Genomic DNA, 23379 nt, shown 5'->3' on the forward strand with positions numbered 1-23379 from the left:
CCCATTATGGTTTCTGTTTGTTTCATGCAAGGGGTTTTCCACTTTCTAGAATAAAGAGAAAAAGAGTCTTCATGAATCACTAAGTCCTTGACTACTTCTCTAGACTTAAGCCATGCCATTTCCCTCTTTCTCTCTATGCTTCTGTATTCTGAATTTTTTGTTGCCAAAACACGCACCTTCTGTTTCTGTCTCAAGGATATTGCAACTGGTAGACTGTACCAAGCACTGGTTCTCACCACACACCCCATCTCTCCTTCCCTTTTCCCTCCACCCCCAACAGAAGTTGCTGGATTAACTTCTGCACAATGCAGGTGGAGGCAGGATACTGTAGAGGTTGTCGAGATAGATTATTGTCTAGGTTTTAATAACACCTTTGCTATTTTGCCAGCTTTATGGCCTTGGGCAGGTCACTTACTGTGGTTTCAGTTTCCTCATCTGGAATATGGGAACAGTAATTTTCCCTACATGGTAAGATTGTTGTAAGGCTTAATTGAGTTAATATAAAGGGCTTTGAACACTGCTCCGTGCATAGCCATTGCTCACTAAGTGATCATAACCTGATGTCATTATCAGCTACGTGAGAATCCCTCTGGGATGCCTTTCCTGATATCTGAACTCTGACACATTCTGCCTTTTGTATGCTCCTGTAGTGCCTAGTACTTCACCTTGTCAATACTTATTATGTTTGGGATTATTTGTTTGATGTCTTGTTTTCTTGCTAAGGGTACAAATTATATGAAGTTAGATGAAGAACCTGTGCTGTTCATTGTTATATTTCTAGCATCTGTGCCTGATAACTCGTTGGCCCTTTAGTAAATATTTAAAAAAATTAACTGGTTAATTATTTAAAACAAAAAACCATAGTGAGTTTGATAGGAATTGGTACAAGAGATGGTGGTGAAATGAATCAATTTAAATGATCAACTTTTCTGTTTTTATTACCCACTATGAATGCTTTATAATAGGAGAGGAGAAATACCTGCTAATTTTGAAGCTGCTGTGGTATATGACCATCGAGGTTTAACATCCCATCTCATTTTATTGCCAAAGGAAAAAATATTTCTCAGACTCTGATTAGACTATATTTCTATTTTTTCTTTTTTCTGTAGCTTTAATATTTTTCCCCCTGGCTTGTAAAAGCAATTTGAGCTTATTTCTAAAATTTCTTAAAAGTACAAAAAAGTATAATAAGAAAAGCAAATATTATTGATAATTCCACATAGAGATGACAATTCTCTGGTGTAGGCTTTCCTGTCTATTTTACTATTCATACAGTTTTATCTCCCTACCCCTCATAGTCATACATTCTGATTTTTAACTTGCTTTTTCTTCATTTAATATATTGTGGATCTCTTTCCATATTAATGAATATTGGTGATAAATTTAAATTATAAGATGTTTAAAGATTATTTTACCCTCAGACTACTATTAGGAATGTGAGTTAAAACTCTAAGGTGGTATTAGTTACCAATATTTTGTTTTTAATCAGTTTTCCTCTTTAATTATGTGCTTCCTGAATTGTATTAATGTATAATTGGTGGTTTTACTTGATTAGCTATCTCACATCTCAGTGACTGCAGCTTTTCTAGTCAAGCTGGAAAACCAGTATTTAAAGTAAAGCAGTTTACACGGGAATTCCCTGGTGGTCCAGTGGTTGGGACTCTGTGCTTTCACTGCCGAGGGCCCAGGGTTTGATTCCTGGTCGTGGACCTGAGATCCTGCAAGCTGCGCAGCGCAGAGCAGTGATAAATAAATAAATAAATAAAAGCAGTTTATAAATTTGGCTCTTCTGTTTTTTATATGGTTTGGTATATATACGTCAGTATAAAAAGTGAATCAATGCTTTAATTCAGTGAAACTTCTGTACTTTTGTCTTTTTTTTGTGTGTATGTGGTACGCGGGCCTCTCACCGCTGTGGCCTCTCCTGTTGCGGAGCACAGGCTCCGGACGCGCAGGCTCAGCAGCCATGGCTCACGGGCCCAGCCGCTCCGCGGCATGTGGGATCTTCCTGGACCGGGGCACGAACCCGTGTCCCCTGCATCGGCAGGCGGACTCTCAACCACTGTGCCACCAGGGAAGCCCTGTATTTTTGTCTTTTAATGAGAATGTATATAATACAAATAATTTGGTAATTCTGTATATTAAATTTGCAGTTAAGGTTATTTCCACATTCCTTACCTTTCTTCCCTAACAGGAAATAGCTTCTTATTTTTCATGGGTATCACATAACAGAAGTACATGTGATTCGGAATGATTGGAGTTCAAACCAAAAATCACATTCCAGAAACTTCTGTTCCAAAGCCTGAAAATTTATATGTGCAGAAGAATCTCTGAATACCAACTGCTAAATAATTTCTCTGATATCTCTGCATATGTAAGCTGAGTTTCCCATGACCAATCCTTTATAATGAATTCCATCTTCTAATGCCTTTCCTTCCTTGGTCTTTTAAATCTGTTTATGCATAAATATACATAGATAGTATTTTCTTTTAATTGATATTCCACTTGAAGTAAAAAGAAAAGTCTGATAGTAAGATATGTATGCATTCATATATATCTCAAATAAGTGTGTTAAAAAATGAATAGAGAATAATTATGACAGAAAAAGCAGAATGTACCAACACCCTGGGATTTAATAATTATTCTATTTGAACATTATATTTAATTCTGAGCTTCTGGGCAGCCAGTGAAAAGGGAAATATTTCTGTTGTCATCTTATGATCAGAAGAGGGAAACCGTTTCTTTATTTTTGGCTGTGTTGGGTCTTCATTGCTGCATGTGGGCTTTCTCTAGTTGTGGTGAGTGGGGGCTACTCTTCATTGTGGTGCGTGGGCTTCTCATTGTGGTGGCTTCTCTTGTGGAGCATGGGCTCTAGGTGTGTGGGCTTCAGTAGTTGTGGTGCGCAGGCTCAGCAGTTGTGGCTCGCAGGCTCCAGAACTCAGGCTCAGTAGTTGTGGCGCACAGGCTTAGTTGCTCTGCGGCGTATGGGATCTTCCCAGACCAGGGATCGAACCCCGTGTTCCCTGCATTGGCAAGCGGATTCTTAACCACTGTGCCACCAGGGAAGTCCTGTTTCTTTTTTCTGAATTCTGAAATTTGTTAGCATAAGCCAGCTTTTCTCACACTGTGAATATAGAATACTAATTCTGGACTTCCCTGGTAGCGCAGTGGTTAAGAATCCGCCTGCCAATGCGGAGGACATGGGTTCGAGCCCTGGTCCGGGAAGATCCCACATGCCGCGGAGCAACTAAGCCCGTGTGCCACAACTATTGAGCCTGCACTCTAGAGCCCGCGAGCCATGACTACTGAGCCTGTGTGCCACAAATACGGCAGCCCACGCGCCTAGAGCCTGTGCTCCGCAGCAAGAGAAGCCACCGCAATGAGAAGCCCATGCACTGCAACGAAGAGTAGCCCCTGCTCGCTGCAACTAGAGAAAGCCTGCGCGCAGCAATAAAGACCCAACGCAGCCAAAAATAAAAAATGAATAAAATTAAATTAAAAAAAAAAGAAAAGAAAATACTAATTCTGTCGGATATTAACAGATATCAGGATTAAGTTTAGGAAATAATGGGCTAAATAAGATAAACAGACTATTGTATATTTTCTTTTTTTTTAAACTGGCGAAAAAGTTTAATAACATGTATACCTCCTATATACATGGGAGAGACCCAGGAAAACTGAGTTACTCCTTACATGTTTTCTTACAACCTTAAATGTTCCTGATATGTATCTTGACTTTCCCAGAGAAAGATATAGTGTTTCCCTAATTTATTTTGCCATGAAATCCTAAAAGTAAATAATAAGCTTTGCAAAATGCTGACCTAGGTCCTTAAACAACATGATGGATTGTGTCTTCAGTACCATTTTTGCAGAAGGTATTACAGGCTTTTTATTTGCCCTATTCTTTTTTTTTTTTTTTTTGGCCAGTCAGCACGGCATGCGGGATCTTAGTTCCCCAACCAGGGATCAAACCCATGTCCCCTGCAGTAGAAGTGTAGAGTCTCAACCACTGGACCGCCAAGGAAGTCTTTATTTGCCCTATTCTTATGTTGATTTAAATTCTCTTTGAAATACCACGCAGGGCAAGGTTGACTTCTTCAAGAAGACTAGACTCTCCCTATCTACTAGGATTTGTCACTTCTGGAAAGCATGTGCAGGAGAGCTTTGGGAACTAAGTATTCCTGTTGTCTGCCAACCTGCTGGCCCGCAGTTGGTCTGACTTTCTCAGATGCACAGTCAGTCCAGACTGAGGCTGATTTTCTTTTTCCAAGTGCAACCTGAGTCTTCACAATCCCCATCTCCTAAGGATACAGCTCTTTCAATACATAGCAAGGGCCCGAGTCCTTCACCTCCTCTCCGGGGGCCTGCTACGACTAATTATTTTGAAAACACTAGTAACAGCATGCTTCCAATCCAGTCCCCAAATGTCAGCCCCTTTGGTCTGCCTTGCTGCTCTTCAGCCTGTTGTCACACACTTCTGTTACCTTAATCAGCCCTCCCATTTCTCCTCGTCTGTCCTGAACATGTCTCTCTGTTTTTTAGAACAGTTATTTATGGGAAACAAATTGTCCTCTATATTAGCCGCCATGTACTGCATTTGCTTCCGTCTCTTTGTTGCTTCCGTCTCTTTGTTGAACGTTTCTTCTGTCCCCCAGCCTTAAGTTGATTTAGCTCTGTCTTTGAGTTGCTGCTTTTTTTTTTCTGACCTACCTCATGGGTAGGAAATTAGGCAGATGGTCCGCATTCTCCTCTATTCTCAGTGGTACATCCAGACTGTTAGTCTTCCAGTGTTTCATTTAACAACAAACAAGACAACACAGTGATTCTTCTGTTTCTTTGAGGCTCATGACTTTTAACTTTCTAACTTATTGCTGTCAGATCTCTCTCATTCTTTGAAGAGTTTGGTACCTGGGTATGGTCTCCATTTTCATCCCAAATCTTGCTATTATCTGTTTGGTAGTATAGCCTGTTGGTCTGTAATTTCCTTGACTTGAATTCATCTGGACTTTATTTTTATATATGGTGTGCGGTAGAGCTCTGTTCTTGATGATCAACTAACTGGGAATCAGTGATAGTAACTTGGCCATTTGGAGGATGACACATTTTAAAGTATATAAATTCCCCCATATATTGATTGGCTAATAAAAATTCTCATGAGCTTGTGTTAAAAAATATTTTAATTTTATAGTAATGAATGAGAGTTGTACCTGAAATGGTGGTATCTGGTTATATCATCACATTAATTCAGTGTTTTGCTCACTGTTGTGTGGCAGAAGGAGCATTGGATACTTTGACGTCTTGCCATTTGCAAATCACTTTCTTTTTTTACTGCAAAGTGGAGAGAGTAATTCCTAATTTATATAGTTGTTGAGCCAATAAAATTCCGTAATTACATATATGTATGTTTGTGTGTTTTGTAAACTTTGATGTTTAAGATCTAATAAAAATTAGAGAACCGTTCTCTCCTAAGATGGGTTATAAGGTTGCTCTTGAACATCACATTGTTTCCGTAAAAAGCTTTGATTTCTCTATACCGTATGTTTTTTATAGGAAACAAAAACGTCTTTAAAAAAGATTTTGTTATTTGTGGCACTTTAATTTGAATGATGGTGGAGGGGGGACTCTGGTGAACATTATTCCAGGCAGCTATTGTAAGTCTAAGGAAAAACAATTCAACTGTTATTTCTTATGACTCTATTCTTGAATTTTACTGTTAATATTATCTTTTTAATGTTTCATTTAAGGTATATGATGTTGATTGATGGCACAAATGAAGTTTTTATGATTGATAGAGATAATTCAGTGTTTCATGTTTCAAATCTGGAATTTCCATTTCGTAAAGATCTCCGCATGCATTTATCAAATACTCTCCTAGATGGGGTAAGTCATATTTTATCTTTTTTTAAAAAAAATCAAACATTGCTGTAAATGTGTATTTTTAATAATTAAACAGGAAATTTAGAATCAGATCCAGTTTTTTTTAAAAGTTTTTTTTATTGGTGTATAATTGACAGTTAAAAAATTGAATCTAGTTTTTGTTAAGATGTTAAATTCCATTTATCTCTTACCTGCACTTACTGTCACTTGATCATTGTCTTAGATACAGAATAAGTGAACAAAATTAAATCTTAATTCTTTTGTTCTTTGTGATTGAAAAAAATTCTTATTGAAAAACTCATTTTATTGTTTTACTTGTCAGTTGAATTTTAATTGAGTGATATGACATATCACATTTTTCCTTGGCTCTTTAGCTATATGAACTAATAGTTCTTATTGAAAGAGGATCGTGTCTTTGAAAGCAGCCACTTGTACTTTTACATTTGAATTTTGAAAGCTGATAAGAATTTTCCCATTCAGACAATCTATACTTAATAATCATAAAATTACTTGATTAAAAATATTTTAACTTTCTCCTGTGCAGACAGCTTTCTTCTCCCCAATTCTAAATGTATTCGTTCATTGTAAATAAAAACTAAAATAATACAGAACATTACAAAAAAGCTGGTAAAAATCACCTGAACTCTTAACCATTGGAGTAACTTCTGTTATCATTTTGATGAACATTATTCCAGACTTTTCTCTGTGCCAGAACATTCAATCTTACATCTGCTCCTGAAGGATTCACATTCATATTAGTAATACTAACTCAGAGCATAGATTCTTAAACAGAATGTCTATCAGAATCTTTTGGGGACTTGGGACCCCTTCCAGTCCCAGTAAGATTCTGAGTACAGGTACCTCTGCCCTGGCTGAAAATGAGTACTTTGGTCAAATATGTACCCACGTGGATAGTTACATAATTTTGCATGAAAAGATTTAAATGTTACATCTGTTTTGTAATTTGTGTTGTTTTCACTTAGCAATGTGTTTTGGACCTTTTTCACATAAAAGCCTGAATGATAGACCACTGTATATGTAAACACTGTAATTTAGGGTTTCCAGACTATCTTGCATATGAAAATTATAGGGGATGCTTGTTAAAAATATGGCCTATCCCAGTAGCCTATCCTAGACCTAGTGAATTAGACTCTCCCAGAGGTCAAGTTATCTTTATTTTTAATAAGTGCCCAAGTGATTTTAATTAGGCAAGTTTGACAAACAATTCTGTAATTAATTTAGCCAGCCCTCTTTTGGTGGACATTTGGATTTTTTGTATTATAAGACATACTTGTATGCATATCCTTATACCTTTTTCTTTCACAGTTGTGCAGTTTTTTTTTTTGTTTTTTTTTTTTTGCGGTACGCGGGCCTCTCACTGCTGTGGCCTCTCCTGTTGCGGAGCACAGGCTCCGGACGCACAGGCTCAGCGGCCATGGCCCACGGGCGCAGCCGCTCTGCGGCATGTGGGATCCTCCCGGACCAGGGCACGAACCCGTGTTCCCTGCATCGGCAGGCCGACTCCCAACCACTGCGCCACCAGGGAAGCCCAATTGTGCAGTTTTATAATTAAGATTCTTAGAAGTGAGATTCTACTTAAAGTAACTGGGGAAAAAAGAACTAAATTGGCACAAATAATTAGGTTTCAGCTTGGCTTGCTTCAGGCTGGATCTGGGGACTCAAGTGATATGGGCCATGCTGTCTTTCTCTCTCTTTCTTTGCTTACTTGTCTGTCCTCACTCTGCATGAAGGCTCTTTCCATGTGGGAGGCAAGTTGCCTTGCAACCCAAGCAGAAAGGGAACTATTCTCTCCCAATATCCATATATCAATCCCAGGGAAAATTCCAGAGGGCCTTGCCTAAGTTATATATATATATATCCAAGGAAGAGAGACAGTGGAGACCAGGGTCTCACAGGTGGCAGTACCACTTGGAGTACAAGAGACGTAGTCCTCCCAAGGCAGGGACAGTAACCTGATACACTGTACTGTGTTCACTATGCTTTATTTGGGGGCATTACTCGTTTTAAACATTGACATGTATAATTGCCACCCTTCTTTCCAGAAAGTTTGAACACATGTATAGTTCAGCCATCCATTTGTAAAGGATCTATGCACTGTCTTATTAAACACTGGGTTTTGAAAATTTTAAATCTTCTAATTTTAAATGACTTTTTCATTTTAGGAGACAGTATAGCATAGTGGTTAAGAGCCCTGACTCTAACTGATGGTGTCTTATTGGCTCCATGAGTTATTGTATGAGGGCCCTAATATCGTTTACTCAGTTTCGTCATATGTAGTGAAGTTAGGCTAATAACAGTACTTAGGTCTTGGTGCTGTTGTGAAGATTAAGTTGGATAGTTTATATAAAGTGCTGATAATAGTGTCTGGCACATAGTGAAATAAATGTTTACCTCTTAATTTATGTGAATTGTTAAGGAGGTTTAATATTTTTTCACTTCTGTTTTACTGTATTTAGTACAGTACAGAGTTACTATATTTCTTCTGTGAGTTGCCCATTCAGATCTTTCATACATTTTTCTGTTGGGTGTTCATGTTTTTCTTACTGATTTATGAGAAGTTGTTGTCTATTGGGGTATTACTTTATGACCCATATTTTGAAAAAGTAATATTTTTTCTGGTGTTTTCGGTGGCACAGGTTTAAATTTATGTAGGTAAATTATAAACACCTTTTTTTTTTTTTAAAAAAATATTTATTGGAGTATAGTTGATTTACAATATTGTGTTAGTTTTAGATGTACAGCAAAGTGAATCAGTTATACATATACATAATTCACTCTTCTTTAGATTCTTTTCCATATAGGTTATTACAGAGTACTGAGTAGAGTTCCCTGTGCTATACAGTATGTCCTTATTAGTTATCTATTTTATATATAGTAGTTAAACACCTTGGTTTTTAATATTTGGCTTTTGTGTCATTTTAAGAAAGAGATATTTTTACTTCAGAATTATTATAATAGTCCCCTGTTTTTCCTTCTAATACTTTTATTGTTTCATTTACATATTTAAATATTTGATCTATCCACGATACATTTTGGTAAAATGAGTAAGATAGGGGTACAGTTTTATTTATTTCCAAATGTCTAAATTGTTACCTCAGCACCAGTCTGCTAATGTATTTTTCCTTTTTAATTAGGTATATCATTTTTATTGTATGTGGGATTCCCTTATATCGTTGTTTGTTTCTTGATTCGCTTTCCCATTCCATTAATATTTTGGTCTTCCTGTGATAGTTTTAGGTTGACTTACAGGCTGTAACTTTAGCATACAATTTAATGTCTGATAGTGCAAGGATATCCAATCTCTTGGCTATTCTGAAGTTTGTCACTTAGATTTTGCTCTCTTTATTTAGCTTTTGGGTGAACAAGGCTATTTGAGAAGTTAGGCTGAATTAGTGTGTTACACTTTATGTGCAAATCTGTACAACAAGAAGCTTGTATTTTTCTCTGCAGAATGATCTCTGGTAGGCTTATCTCCAGACCATTTACCTTTCTGTTTGCTATGTTTGGTTGTGTGGTTTATCTCTTTGCCACACCTTCACTATTTTTCTTTGGAGGGAAAAGGGACTCTACATCTTTTTTATGGCTTCCCACAACTGTAAGTTTCTTTTCTACAGGGATACTGCTCATGTTCTTTAATATTTATTCACTTTTTCAGTATTGAACCTTTTTCACAAGGCAGATTGAATTATATCTGGCTAATAGTCTCTGGAATTTGTATGAGAATGCTTCCTGTCTTAAGATGAAATTTGCGTCTCTGTTTCAGATTTATATCAGTGATATTGGGAAAATAGTGAGTAGCTTGTGAATGTTCCTTTAAACTCTCAATGATAGAATTACCCTAATGAAAGCCACATGCATAAAATATGTATTTATTTGTTTAACAGAGGGAGTACCATTTTCCAAGTGACCTGAATGCTTGTTGCCCCAATCCCATGTGCTTTTTAAAAAATTTACCAGGTAAATATTGGAGTGTGCAAGCCAGAAGATGGAAGACTGTGATTGGAGAATGAGATGTTTGAATCAATCACTTCTGAGGTATAGTTTTGGGTGATGAGAAGGTTCAGGATGTGACCTAGAGAGAGAGAGAGTTTGAGGTTGTGTGGAGAAGAGCAATGGACATGAGATCAAGGAAAATTTTAGATGGGTCATAAAGAGTGATGACAGAAGTCCAGGGAGAGGTTGACTGAGCTGCATATAAAGATTAGAAAGAAGCAAAGAAGGTAGTATAGTTGATTGAGACTGAGTGGCAAATGGAGACTGAGCGAAGAGTACCTATAGAGTCACAGAATTGTCTGTACTGTGTACTCTGTGAGGCTACTAGTATTATAAATTTTCATTCCTGTGACGGTGTGCGTGGTAAAATATTTTGACATATATACGTAAACCTTTTAACACATTTGTGCGTGTGCGCGCACGCATGCTGCACGTGCACACACACGCCCCCTTGTGGTTGACAGAGCCACTGCATAAGGTTGGAAGTATTGCTACTGCACATCTCCAAGGTGTTCCGTCCTTATCGTAGTTGATGTGACAGCTACCCCTGGAGTTGTGCTGTCCATAATCTGCATTGCCAATACAGCAGCTCTGGTAATTGGTTCATGGGAACAGCAAGAACATTTATTTTGGTTTTTGTTACTTTCATTTTATTTAAGGTAGTTTTTTAGCATCGTAATTCATAAAATAAAAGGAAGAAAAAGACTCAAGTTATAGCATTTGCAAAAGTTTAGTGTAGTTTTTCATTCCTATCATGTACCACACCAGGAGTGCAGGCATTGCTTAGAAGGTTGAGGAGAAGGCCTCACCCTGGAGATATCTTACTTCATTGGGTTGGGATGGAGAATGATAGGTAACGAATAAAACGATAACCCGAAGATTGGCATTTAAAACAAGTCCTTTGGTTGTTTAGAGGAGAAATGAATTACATCTAGTTAGAAACTAAAGATGGTTTATAGAGGAGTTGGCGTTAGATATGGGAAGATTTCTATAGAAAGAGATTTTTGTTGGACATGGGCCAAGGGCATTCCAGGTAGGAAATAATGCTTAAAAATTAGATGCTTAACCACCTGCAGATTTAACTTAGCAGTACTATTTATTTTCACCCCAAACTTGGATAACTGAGAGCAACATAATAGACTCTTGTGAGGTTTTAAAATAGCAATATGATTCATGATGTCAGTTTACTTGGACCAGAATTATAGTTGCCATATCTGTTTTTCCACTTAGTTAATTAAAACAGTCCTCTGTAGTTTCCTGTTTCTTCCACATTTTCATTTGCAAATCGTTTTTGTAAAATTCCAAATCCAAGAATAACTCAAACTGCCTAATTGTCTGGCTGTCGTATGTGAGCGTTTAAGCTTTTGTTTTGCTCTCTAGATTATGTTCTTTGACCCACAGAATGTGGAAAATAGGAGTTTAGAAATACGGCAGTAATTCACTTGAAACAAATCAGTGAAGTTCAATCAATTTTATACTGAGGATAAGAGGAGGATATAACAGTTAATCATTAAAGTTAATAACAAAAATCTTGGGAAAATGGCATGTCTTTTCATCTGTTAATTTTTTATAAAGGAATATGCATGCTCATTGTTAAAATTTTAGGAAGTCTGTATGTTATAAAATAGAACTCAACTATCAAGAAAAGATTAAATTTTAACATTTTGATGTATTTCCTTTTAGTCATTTTGTTGTGCCTGTATTTATAGAATATGTGTAATCAACACGTACATAGCTGACGTTTAATATATGCTGTTTATCTGGGGTTCCATCATTTTCCTTCGCTCTGAAGAACTGATTTTAGGATTTCTTTTTCTTTTTAAAATTTAACTTTATTGAAAAAGTTGAAATATAGTTTACCATTCTAAGGTATATAAGTCAGTGGTTTTTAGTATTCACAAGATTATGCAACCACTGCTATCTAATTCAGGAACATTTCATCACTTAACTATGATAATTAGAACCAAGTGGGCCTTATCTGAAAGGATTTCAAGGAATGGGTTACCTTTGAGATGAGCTTTGAAGGCCCACAGGTTTTGCACAGTTAATTACTTCCTTTCATTAAAACCCTTCAGTGGGGGCTTCCCTGGTGGTGCAGTGGTTAAGAATCCGCCTGCCAGTTCAGGGGACACAGGTTCAAGCTCTGGTCTGGGAAGATCCCACATGCCGCGGAACAGCTAAGCCTGTGCACCACAACTACTGAGCCTGCGCTCTAGAGCATGAGAGCCACAACTACTGAGACTGTGAGCCACAACTACTGAAGCCTATGTGCCTAGAGCCCGTGCTCTGCAACAAGAGAAGCCACCACAATGAGAAGCCTGCACACCACAACAAAGAGTAGCCCCCACTCACCGCAGCTAGAGAAAGCCCGCATGCAGCAACGAAGACCCAACGCAGCCAAAAATAAATAAATAAAACAAATTTATATTATAAAAACCCCAAACACCCCTTCAGTGGTTCTCCATTGCTTAAAGCATGAAAGCCAAAGTACGTAATGTAATATTCCTTATATCTGGGCCGTGCCTAAGCATTTAACATCATCTTTGACTGTGAGCCCTTGAAAGCATAAGTCCCACCTATTACTGAGCTTTGGATAGTTTACCACCTTCTCCATGCCTTTTAAATACCATTTGGCGTGTCCACCATCCTGCTAGAAGATATCCACCGCATCTTTCAGGATTCAGCTAATGGGTTTCTCACCTTATTATCAAACCTTTGTCTTACTCTTCATGTAGAAATAACCACTCCTTCTCCTTATGTTTATACAATGTGCCCTTATTGACTGGAATAGTAAAGGTATATACTTGTTGTCTTAGTATAGTTATTAATAGCCATCTCTCACTCTCAAAAGTATCCTGGTTTAGACAGATAGCTACATGGTCATTCTCTTTGTATGGCCATCTGTCATTAAAACTGTAGCTCTTCCTTCGACCTAGCTACTTATATATTTTCCTCTCTTTCTATTACTCTGAGCCCCTTGAAGCTAGGGACTGGGTGCTTAATGTCTCCAGCACTTAGAGCATAGAGTATAGTTTGTGCTCAGGAAGTATTAAATGGGTAGGCAGAAGAGTGGATGCCTGGGAACTTCAGATAAAGGCAATGGAATATGGAGAAGTACAGAGGATAGGAAAGTCAAACATGCAGATTTTGGGGTTTTTTTGGTAGGGCCCATAATAAAGGATTCAGCATCTTTTTTCTGTGGGTTTACAATTTTCATCAAAAGTAGAACGTTTTTGTGCATTTCTACCCTTCCACCTGTTGAAAATTTAATTACTAATGTTCTTTCATTAAAACAACAACAACAAACTTTTCTGTTTCGTTTTGGATAGTTTGTATTGATTTGTCTTCACGTTCATGAATCTCTCCTTCTCCAGCATCTAAACCACTGTCCATCCCAACCACAGTATTTTTCACCTCAGACATTGTAGTTTTCACCTCTGGAAATTGAATTTGAGTCTTTTTTAAGTCTTCTGTGTCTCTACTTACCTTTTTGAATATATGGAATACTGTTAGAATATTCTTGCCTGCTAGCTCTAACATCGCTCAGAGTTTTAGGCCTATTTTGATGGATTTTTTTCTCCTCTTTATGAGTTGTATATTTTTGTCTCTTTGCATACCTGGTAATTTTTGATTGGCTGCCAGACGTTTTGAATTTTACCTTGTTGGGGGCTCAATATTTTTGTATTCCTATAACTATTCTTGAGCTTTGTTCTGAGATGCAGTTAATTTACTTGGGACTAGTTTGTACCTTTTGAGTCTTGTTTTTAAGATTTGTTAGGTGAGGAGTCTTTGGGGATAATTATCCTCCACTACTGAGATAAGATCCTTCTGAGTACTCAATGTCCTGTGAGTTATGAGACTTTCTAGTCTGGCTGGTGGGAACAGGAGTTATTCCCAACCTTGTTGAGTGACATGTATGGTTCTCTTTAAGATTTTTGGGTACTTCTTTGCCTGACCTTGAGTAGTTTCCTCACATGCTTGCTTTGCTGAATATTCATGGGGGTCTATCTGAAGACATCCCTCTCCCACCCTATCCTCTGCTGTGAAAACTCTAGCCTCATTGGTCTCCCTAGACAACCTGGTCTATTTTCTCAATTCAGGGAGACTGCTGGGCTCACCTGGGCTCCCCCTGCCTGCATTGAAGCCTGGAAACTCTCCTCGACCAATAAGCTGGGACAGTTGTAGGGCTCATATAGTTATTTACTGTTTCCTAGGAGTTACTATACTTTGTTGCTGGATGTCTAGTGCCTTGAAGATCATTTCTTCATATATTTTGTCCACCACACAGCCTAGGTCTTTGTTAGAATCCCTGGGTTCTCTTCTCTTTTAAAAACTGTGGGTAAATGTTTTCTTCAGCTAGTTGGGAGCCATATTTTATTCCAGTAATGCTCAGATTGTTTCTCCAATTCAACACGCAGTCCCGTAGCCTTTATTTCAGACAGGAGGAGTGTTCTGCTATTTTAATTACTTTTTAATCGGAAGAGGGAAAAAAGAAGACAAGAATAACCACTGAGTTTTCTTCTCTATATTTTAATGTAATAGTGACAGTTATCAATGATTTGTCATTTTACAAGTAGGGCTTTTGGGGGTTTAGTGGGCTTGGAGGTGAACCCTTTTTGTTTTACCAGAATTTTGGTAGTTTCCATGGCTATCAGTTTTTAAACTTACTGGTTTGTTTATTCCTTTTTACTTGTTTAGTTTGCTGATAATAAACTTTCTTTTTTGTTATTTTTACTGTTTGAAGAAGATATGTATTTACTCATTTCATCAGGTAATTTGGGAGGGAAATTCTGTGATGTCTGCTCTCTGAACCTGGAAGTCCACTTAATTTCCATCCACATATTTTTGAAAAGATTAATTGAAACCTGTTATTGGTGCTACCTTGTTGGCTTAGAAAATTCTCAGATACAAGTACTTAAAAATATTTCAGTAAACAAATTTAAAGTAATGAAAATGATTTATGTCAATTGTTGGGTTCAAGATGATAACCATAAATAAATGTCTGTAGCTTAACTAATACATATTTGAGAAAGAAATCAATTGGTAATAGTTGCTTAAAACTAGAAAATATATTTGTCTTCCATCAGTGTGTTCTTTGTAATTTTAGATGGTTGTATGTGGATATTGTCATGAAATTAGATAATAAAAAGACTGTTTAGTTTCCAAGGAAAAATATGAGGAACGAATAATAATTTTAGGTTAAAACCTATTATTAAGAATTAATATTTTAGGTAATTATTAAGATCCTGCAAGCTGCATGACATGGCAGAAAAAAAATTTTAAAAATCCTACATTATATGTCTGTAATCACCCTTTAGTGTCCTTTATCTTTTTTCTGTCAGAGTGCAGATTTTAAGTTCGTTTCACTTAATGGCTGTGATATGTGATATCATATTCTCTTGCCCTGTTCCCTTTGATCATAGTAGAGGGATACGGAACCAAGAAAGACTGTGTGGGTCACATGGAGATTTTATCTATAATAAGGGCACCATTTATACCTATAGATTTTATGATTAAAGCAATTGGCATACAACAGAATTTAAAGCAATAATGATTTAGCAAAATCCATTTTTTAAATGTTGCTGATATTTAGAATTTAAAATTTGTAGTTTCTTTATCCTAATAGTTGCTTAGTAATTCAAACATAAGATGTAGAATAGAAATTCAAATATAAAAAATGAGGCAATATTGTCATATGATTTTATTGCAATACAGAATAAATTCATGGTGGGGTTTTTTGTGGTGCTGACAGTCTATTGATTTGATCTGTGTAGAAGTGTGTTCACTTTGAAATTTCATCAAGTTGTATATTTATGATTTATGTACTTTCTGTGTGAACGTTATATTTTAATCAAATTAAAGAAATTGCTCTTAAAGTATGAATAAACTTACCTTCTTTTCTCTTTAAAGGAAATGATTATTGACAGAGTAAATGGACAGGCTGTTCCTAGATACTTGATATACGACATAATTAAATTCAATGTAAGTACCTTTTATAATTTATAAAATAAAAATGTCACTGAGATAATAATTAGTTTTTAACAAATAAAAAGTTCTACTGCCTTAGAGATAGTAGGAAAGCAGAATGATGACTCATTCAAATTACCTATTTGATACCTTATTAATACTTTTACGTCTCCTTTTCTTTCTCTTAATTGCCTAATATTTAGCACATTTCTTTGTCTTTGGATTCTTTAGGAACTTCAAGTGAGTAAGGAAAAAAGTTTAATTGTGATAAAATAAGACAGCATTTTGTAAAATGGAAAATTCTCAATTTTAGTTATCCTGTACTCGATTAAAAAGTCTCCAAATTTTATTAGTCTGTCACTTAAAAAAAAAAACAAAAAAACCAGAGAAACTGACTATGAGTGTTCACTGTGTAACATGGAGGCACAAATATGTTATTCATGAGTACATGCAGGAAACTTGAAAACAAAATATAAAATTGCCTGTTGTAAATAGATTAAAAAAATAGGAATTATATTCTCTACCCATTTCCTGCAATGTTAGACTCATCAAGAATCTGTTTTCCTGTTAATGTTTAATTATAGTATGAATGACTGAATTATTTAGGCGGTACAAGATGACTTCTGTAAATGCAAGAAGTTCTTTCAGTAGTGTATATCCATGAAAAGGTGTAATCATTCCTCTAGACGTGTTATTCAAATTGCATAATCACTTAGTATTCAAACCAGACTGAAAGCAATTAAGACTTCTGGAATTAAAAGTGTTAAGTTATAAGGTTTTGAAGATTTATAACAAGGCTTTTAAAAAGTTCTTTTTTAGGGGTATACATTTTAAATTGTAGTAGTAAGATTCAGGATTGCATTTATCCAGATTATTTTTTCCTGGAAATGTTCAATGTATGTATCTCACTTTTTTGTTGAATTTCTATATTTCAGAGTTTCAAATTTAAGAAACTCAGAAATCAAGTTTTATTTTTGTTCTGTCTGTGACCACTATATTCCTCAAAAGTAAGGTGTTCCAGAATTGATCCATTCTCATTACAGATATTGGAATAATGTTCATTGGGCCATAACGAGATGTAAAGGATGGGTTTGGCCTTGTTCTTTTTGAATGGGGGTGCACTGTCTCCTTTGCCTCTTGATAATGAACTCCACTTTAATATTGTTCAGTGCAGGTTCACTTCTTAGTCTGGGAGCTTTGCCTGAGACAACAGCCTTCTAATTCTTTAAAAAAATACGAAAAATTTCAGCATGCACAAATATATAGAGAATAATGTAAGGCATACTTATGTACTGACCTCCAGATTTGTTGAAGTTTAACATTGTCATTTTTACTCCACTTTCTTTTCAGTAAGGAATAAATCATTACAGATTCAGTAGGAGTTTCTTGTGCACACCTCTCTCATTCCATTCTTGACCATCTTATCCAGAAGCAGATTCTACCCTGAATTTGATGTTTATTATTCCCATGAATGTTTTTAATACCTTTACTACCTATGTGTAGATCTATAAGATATATGTGGTGTATTCTTTTGCAGTGTTTCTACTGTTATATAAATGTCATTGTACTACTGTACTGTGGTACCCAACATTTGGTCCACCTTATTTTGTTGATATTTGTGTTAATACATACAGGTTTAGTTCACTCACTTTAATTAGTATTTTATTACACTGTATAAATATACAGAATTTATCTTTTTTCCATTTGATGGACATTTGGGTTTCCATATTTTGCTGTTATACTACTATTGCATGGAACAGTTTTATATACTTTTTGTTGTGTGTGTATGTCCGGGTTTCTCTAGGATAGTTCTCATTCTTGGGATACAATCATCTAGGAACCGTTTTAAAAAGCCAGTCCCTCATCCCTACATCACGGAGATTCTGATTAAACTGGCGACTTCAGCTTTTTTGTTGTGTTGCTAAATTCCCCTCAGAAGTAGTTGTACCACTTTACCACAGTTGGTATTATCAGATTTTAAGATCTTTGTCAATTGGATTGTTTTAATTTGCTTTCCTGGTTACTAATAAAGTTAAGCATATTTCATGTTTATTTTTACTTGTTTGAATTTTTCTTCTGTGATTTAACTGCAAGTTTGAATAATCTTCTAATAGCTATCTTTTCTGGATTCTAATTCTTTCTTAGTTATATATGTGGCAAACAATATGTTTTCCATATTAATATCTATTGATTCACAGAAGATTTTTATTTTAATGAAATCCAGCTCACTATATCTCAAAGTTTGTGCTTTTGTGTCTTGTTTAGGAGATTCAACCATATTTTCCTGTAAAAATGATTAATTCATGCTTTTCATCTCTTGGTCTGTAATCATTCATTCAGTAAGGATTTATTGAGTACCTTTTGCTTTATTTCATTGATTTTTAAAATTTTAATTTTTTTTGCATTTTTGAATTTTACTTTATTTTTTTATACAGCAGGTTCTTATTAGTCATCCATTTTATACATATTAGTGGATACATGTCAATCCCAATCTCCCAATTCATCACACACACACCCCACCACCACCACTTTCCCCCGTTGGTGTCCATATGTTTGTTCTCTACATCTGTGTCTCCATTTCTACCCTGCACACCAGTTCCTCTGTACCATTTTTCTAGGTTCCACATATATGCGTTAATATACGATATTTGTTTTTCTCTTCCTGACTTGCTACACTCTGTATGACAATCTCTAGATCCATCCACGTCTCTACAAATGACCCAGTTTCGTTCCTTTTTATGGCTGAGTAATATTCCATTGTATATATGTACCACATCATCTTTATCTATTTGTCTGTTGATGGGCATTTAGGTTGCTTCCATGACCTATTATAAATAGTGCTGCAATGAACATTGGGGTGCATGTATCTTTTTCAATTATGTTTTTCTCTGGATATATGCCCAGTAGTGGGATTGCTGGGTCATATGGCAATTCTATTTTTAATTTTTTAAGGAACCTCCATACTGTTCTCCATAGTGGCTGTATCAATTTACATACCCACCAACAGTGCAAGAGGGTTCCCTTTTCTCTACACCCTCTCCAGCATTTGTTGTTTGTAGATTTTTCTGATGATGCCCATTCTAACTGGTGTGAGGTGATACCTCACTGGAGTTTTGATTTGCATTTCTCTAATAATTAGTGATGTTGAGCAGCTTTTCATGTGCTTCTTGGCCATCTGTATGTCTTCTTTGGAGAAATGTCTGTTTAGGTCTTCTGCCCAATTTTGGATTGGGTTGTTTGTTTTTTTGATATTGAGCTTCATAAGTTGTTTATATATTTTAGAGATTAATTCTTTGTCCATTGATTCATTTGCAAATATTGTCTCCCATTCTGAGGGTTGTCTTCTCATCTTGTTTGTAGTTTCCTTTGCTTTGCAAAAGCTTTTAGGTTTCATTAGGTCTCATTTGTTTATTTTTGTTTTTATTACCATTACTCTAGAAGGAGGATCAAAAAAGATCTTGCTGTGATTTATGTCAAAGAGTGTTCTTCCTGTGTTTTCCTCTAAGAGTTTTATAGTGTCCAGTCTTACATTTAGGTCTCTCTAATCCATTTTGAGTTTATTTTTGTGTATGGTGTTAGGGAGTGTCCTTATTTCATTCTTTTACCTGTAGCTGTCCAGTTTTCCCAGTACCATTAATTGAAGAGACTGTCTTTTCTCCATTGTATATCCTTGCCTCCTTTGTCATAGATTAGTTGACCATAGGTGTGTGGGTTTACCTCTGAGCTTTCTATCCTGTTCCACTGATCTATATTTCTGTTTTTGTGCCAGTACCATACTGTCTTGATTAGTGTAGCTTTGTAGTATAGTCTGAATTCAGGAAGTCTGATTCCTCCAGCTCCGTTTTTTACCCTCAAGACTGCTTTGACTATTTGGGGTCTTTGTGTCTTCATACAAAGTGTGAAATTGTTTGTTCTAGTTCTGTAGAAAATGCCATTGGTAATTTGATAGGGATTGCATTGAATCTGTAGATTGCTTTGGGTAGTATAGTCATTTTCACAATATTGATTCTTCCAATCCAAGAACATGGTACATCTCTCCATCTGTTTGTATCATCTTTAATTTCTTTCATCAGTGTCTTATAGTTTTCTGCATACAGGTCTTTTGTCTCCCTAGGTAGGTTTATTCCTAGGTATTTTATTCTTTTTGTTACAATGGTAAATGAGAGTGTTTCCTTAATGTCTCTTTCAAATTTTTCATTATTAGTATATAGGAATGCAAGAGATTTCTGTGCATTCATTTTGTATCCTGCTACTTTTTTACCAAATTCATTGATTAGCTCTAGTAGTTTTCTGGTGGCACCTTTAGGATTATCTATGTATAGTATCATGTCATCTGCAAATAGTGACAGTTTTACTTCTTCTTTTCCAATTTGGATTCCTTTTATTTCTTTTTCTTCTCTGATTGCCGTGCCTAAGACTTTCAAAACTATGTTGAATGATAGTGGCAAGAGTGGACATCGTTGTCTTGTTCCTGATCTTAGAGGAAATGCTTTCAGTTTTTCACCATTGAGAATGATGTTTGCTGTGGGTTTGTCGTATATGGCCTTTATTATGTTGAGGTAGGTGCCCTCTATGCCCGCTTTCTGGAGAGTTTTTATCATAAGTGGGTGTTGAATTTTGTCAAAAGCTTTTTCTGTATCTATTGAGATGATCATATGGTTTTTCTCCTTCAATTTGTTAATATGGTTTATCACATTGATTGATTTGTGTATGTTGATGAATCCTTGCATTCCTGGTATAAACCCCACTTGATCATGGTGTATGATCCTTTTAATGTGCTGTTGGATTCTGTTTGCTAGTATTTTGTTGAGGATTTTGCATCTATATTCATCAGTGATACTGGTCTGTAATTTTCTTTTTTTGTAGTATCTTTGTCTGGTTTTGGTATCAGGGTGATGGTGGCCTCATAGAATGAGTTTGGGAGTGTTCCTCCCTCTGATATATTTTGGTAGAGTTTGAGAAAGATAGGTGTTAGCTCTTCTCTAAACGTTTGATAGAATTCACCTGTGAAGCCATCTGGTCCTGGGCTTTTGTTTCTTGGAAGGTTTTTAATCACAGGTTCAATTTCATTAATTGTGATTGGTCTGTTCATATTTTCTGTTTCTTCCTGGTTCAGTCTTGGAAGGTTATAGCTGTCTAAGAATTTGTACATTTCTTCCAGGTTGTGCATTTTATTGGCATAGAGTTGCTTATAATAGTCTCTAAGGATGCTTTGTATTTCTGTGGTGTCTGTAGCAACTTCTCCTTTTTCATTTCTAATTTTATTGATTTGAGTCTCTCCCTCTTTTTCTTGATGAGTCTGGGGAATGGTTTATCAGTTTTGTTTATCTTCTCAAAGAAGCAGCTTTTAGTTTTATTGATCTTTGCTGTTTTTTTCTTTGTATCTATTTCATTTATTTCTGCTCTGATCTTTATGATTTCTTTCCTTCTACTAACTTTGGGTTTTGTATGTTCTTCTTTCTCTAGTTCCTTTAGGTGTAAGGTTAGATTGTTCATTTGAGATTTTTCTTGTTTCTTGAGGTTGGCTTGTATAGCTATAAACTTCCCTCTTAGAACTGCTTTTGCTGCATCCTATAGGTTTTGGATTGTCATGTTTTCGTTGTCATTTGTCTCTAGGTGTTTTTTGGTTTCCCCTTTAATTTCTTCAGTCATCTCTTGGTTATTTAGTAATGTATTCTTTAGCCTCCATGTGTTTGTGTTTTTTAATGTTTTTTCCCTGTAATTCATTTCTAATCTTATTGCGTTGTGGTCAGAAGAGATGCTTGATATGATTTCAGTTTTCTTAAATTTACTGAGGCTTGATTTGTGACCCAAGATGTGATCTATCCTGGAGAATATTCCATGTGCACTTGAGAAGAAAGTGTAATCTGCTGTTTCGGGATGGAAGGTCCTATAAATATCAGTTAAATGTATCTGGTCTTTTGTGTCATTTAAAGCTTGTGTTTACTTATTAATTTTCTGTTTGGATGATCTGTCCATTGGTGTAAGTGAGGTGTTAAAGTCCTCCACTATTATTGTGTTACTGTCAATTTCCTCTTTTATAGCTGTTAGCAGTTGCTTTATGTATTGAGGTGCTCCTGTGTTGGGGCATATATATTTACAATTGTTATATCTTCTTCTTGGTTTGGTCCCTTGATCATTATGTAGTGTCCTTCCTTGTCTCTTGTAACATTCTTTATTTTAAAGTCTATTTTATCTGATATGAGTATTGCTACTCCAGCTCTCTTTTGATTTCCATTTGCATGAAATGTCATTTTCCATCCCCTCACTTTCAGTCTGTATGTGTCCCTAGGTCTGAAGTGGGTCTCTTGTAGACAGCATATATATATGGTCTTGTTTTTGTTTCCATTCAGCGAGCTTGTGTCTTTTGGTTGGAGCATTTAATCCATTCACGTTTAAGGTAATTATTGATACGTATGTTCCTTTGACCATTTTCTTAATTGTTTTGGGTTTGTTTTTGTAGGTCCTTTTCTTCTCTTGTGTTTTCCAGTTGGAGAAGTTCCTTTAGCATTTGTTGTAGAGCTGGTTTGGTGGTGCTGAATTCTCTTAGCTTTTGCTTGTCTGTAAAGCTTTTGATTTCTCCAGTGAATCTGAATGAGATCCTTGCTGGGTAGAGTAATCTTGGTTGTAGGTTCTTCCCTTTCATCACTTTAAATATATCATGCCACTCCCTTCTTGCTTGTAGAGTTTCTGCTGAGAAATCAGCTGTGGGAGTTCCCTTGTATGTTATTTGTTGTTTTTCCCCTGCTGCTTTCAGTAATTTTTCTTTGTCTTTATTTTTTGCCAATTTGACTACTATGTGCCTCAGTGTGTTTCTCCTTGGATTTCTCCTGCCTGGGACTCTCTGAGCTTCCTGGACTTCGGTGGCTATTTCCTTTCCCATGTTATTTAAGTTTTCGACTATAATGTCTTCATATATTTTCTCAGGTCCTTTCTCTCTCTCTTCTCCTTCTGGGACCCCTGTAATGCGAATGTTGTTGTGTTTAATGTTGTCCCAGAGGTCTCTTAGGCTGTCATCATTTCTTTTCATTCTTTTTTCTTTATTCTCTTTTGTGGCAGTGAATTCCACCATTCTGTCTTCCAGGTCACTTATCCGTTCTTCTGCCTCAGTTATTCTGCTATTGATTCCTTCTAGTATATTTTTCATTTCAGTTATTGTTTTGTTCATCTCTGTTTGTTTGTTCTTTAATTCTTCTAGGTGTTTGTTCTCTAATTCTTCTAGGTCTTTGTTAAACATTTCTTGCATCTTCTTGATCTTTGCCTCCATGCTTTTTCCGAAGCCCTGGATCATCTTCCTTATAATTATTCTGAGTTCTTTTTCTGGAAGGTTGCCTATCTCCACTTCGTTTGGTTGTTTTTCTGGGGTTTTATCTTGTTCCTTTTTCTGGTACATAGATTTCTGCCTTTTCATATTGTCTGTCTTTCTATGAATGTGCTTTTTGTTCCACGCTGCAGGATTGTAGTTCTTTTTGCTTCTGCAGTCTGCCCTCTTGTGGATGAGGGTATCTAAGAGGCTTGAGC

General features: G+C 36.1%; 1 protein-coding gene across 1 annotated transcript in view; it reads left to right on the forward strand.

Annotated features, from left to right (window-relative positions):
• The window catches only part of RNGTT (RNA guanylyltransferase and 5'-phosphatase), a 220623-nt gene that overhangs the window by 58078 nt on the left and 139166 nt on the right, over positions 1-23379 (forward strand). Inside the window, 2 exon segments of the mRNA XM_032651577.1 lie at positions 5745-5880; positions 15802-15873. Of these exon segments, the coding sequence (XP_032507468.1) occupies positions 5745-5880; positions 15802-15873 (208 nt within the window).

Source organism: Phocoena sinus, chromosome 12 (assembly GCF_008692025.1).
Source record: "Phocoena sinus isolate mPhoSin1 chromosome 12, mPhoSin1.pri, whole genome shotgun sequence".
NCBI classification, from domain to species: Eukaryota; Metazoa; Chordata; class Mammalia; order Artiodactyla; family Phocoenidae; genus Phocoena; species Phocoena sinus.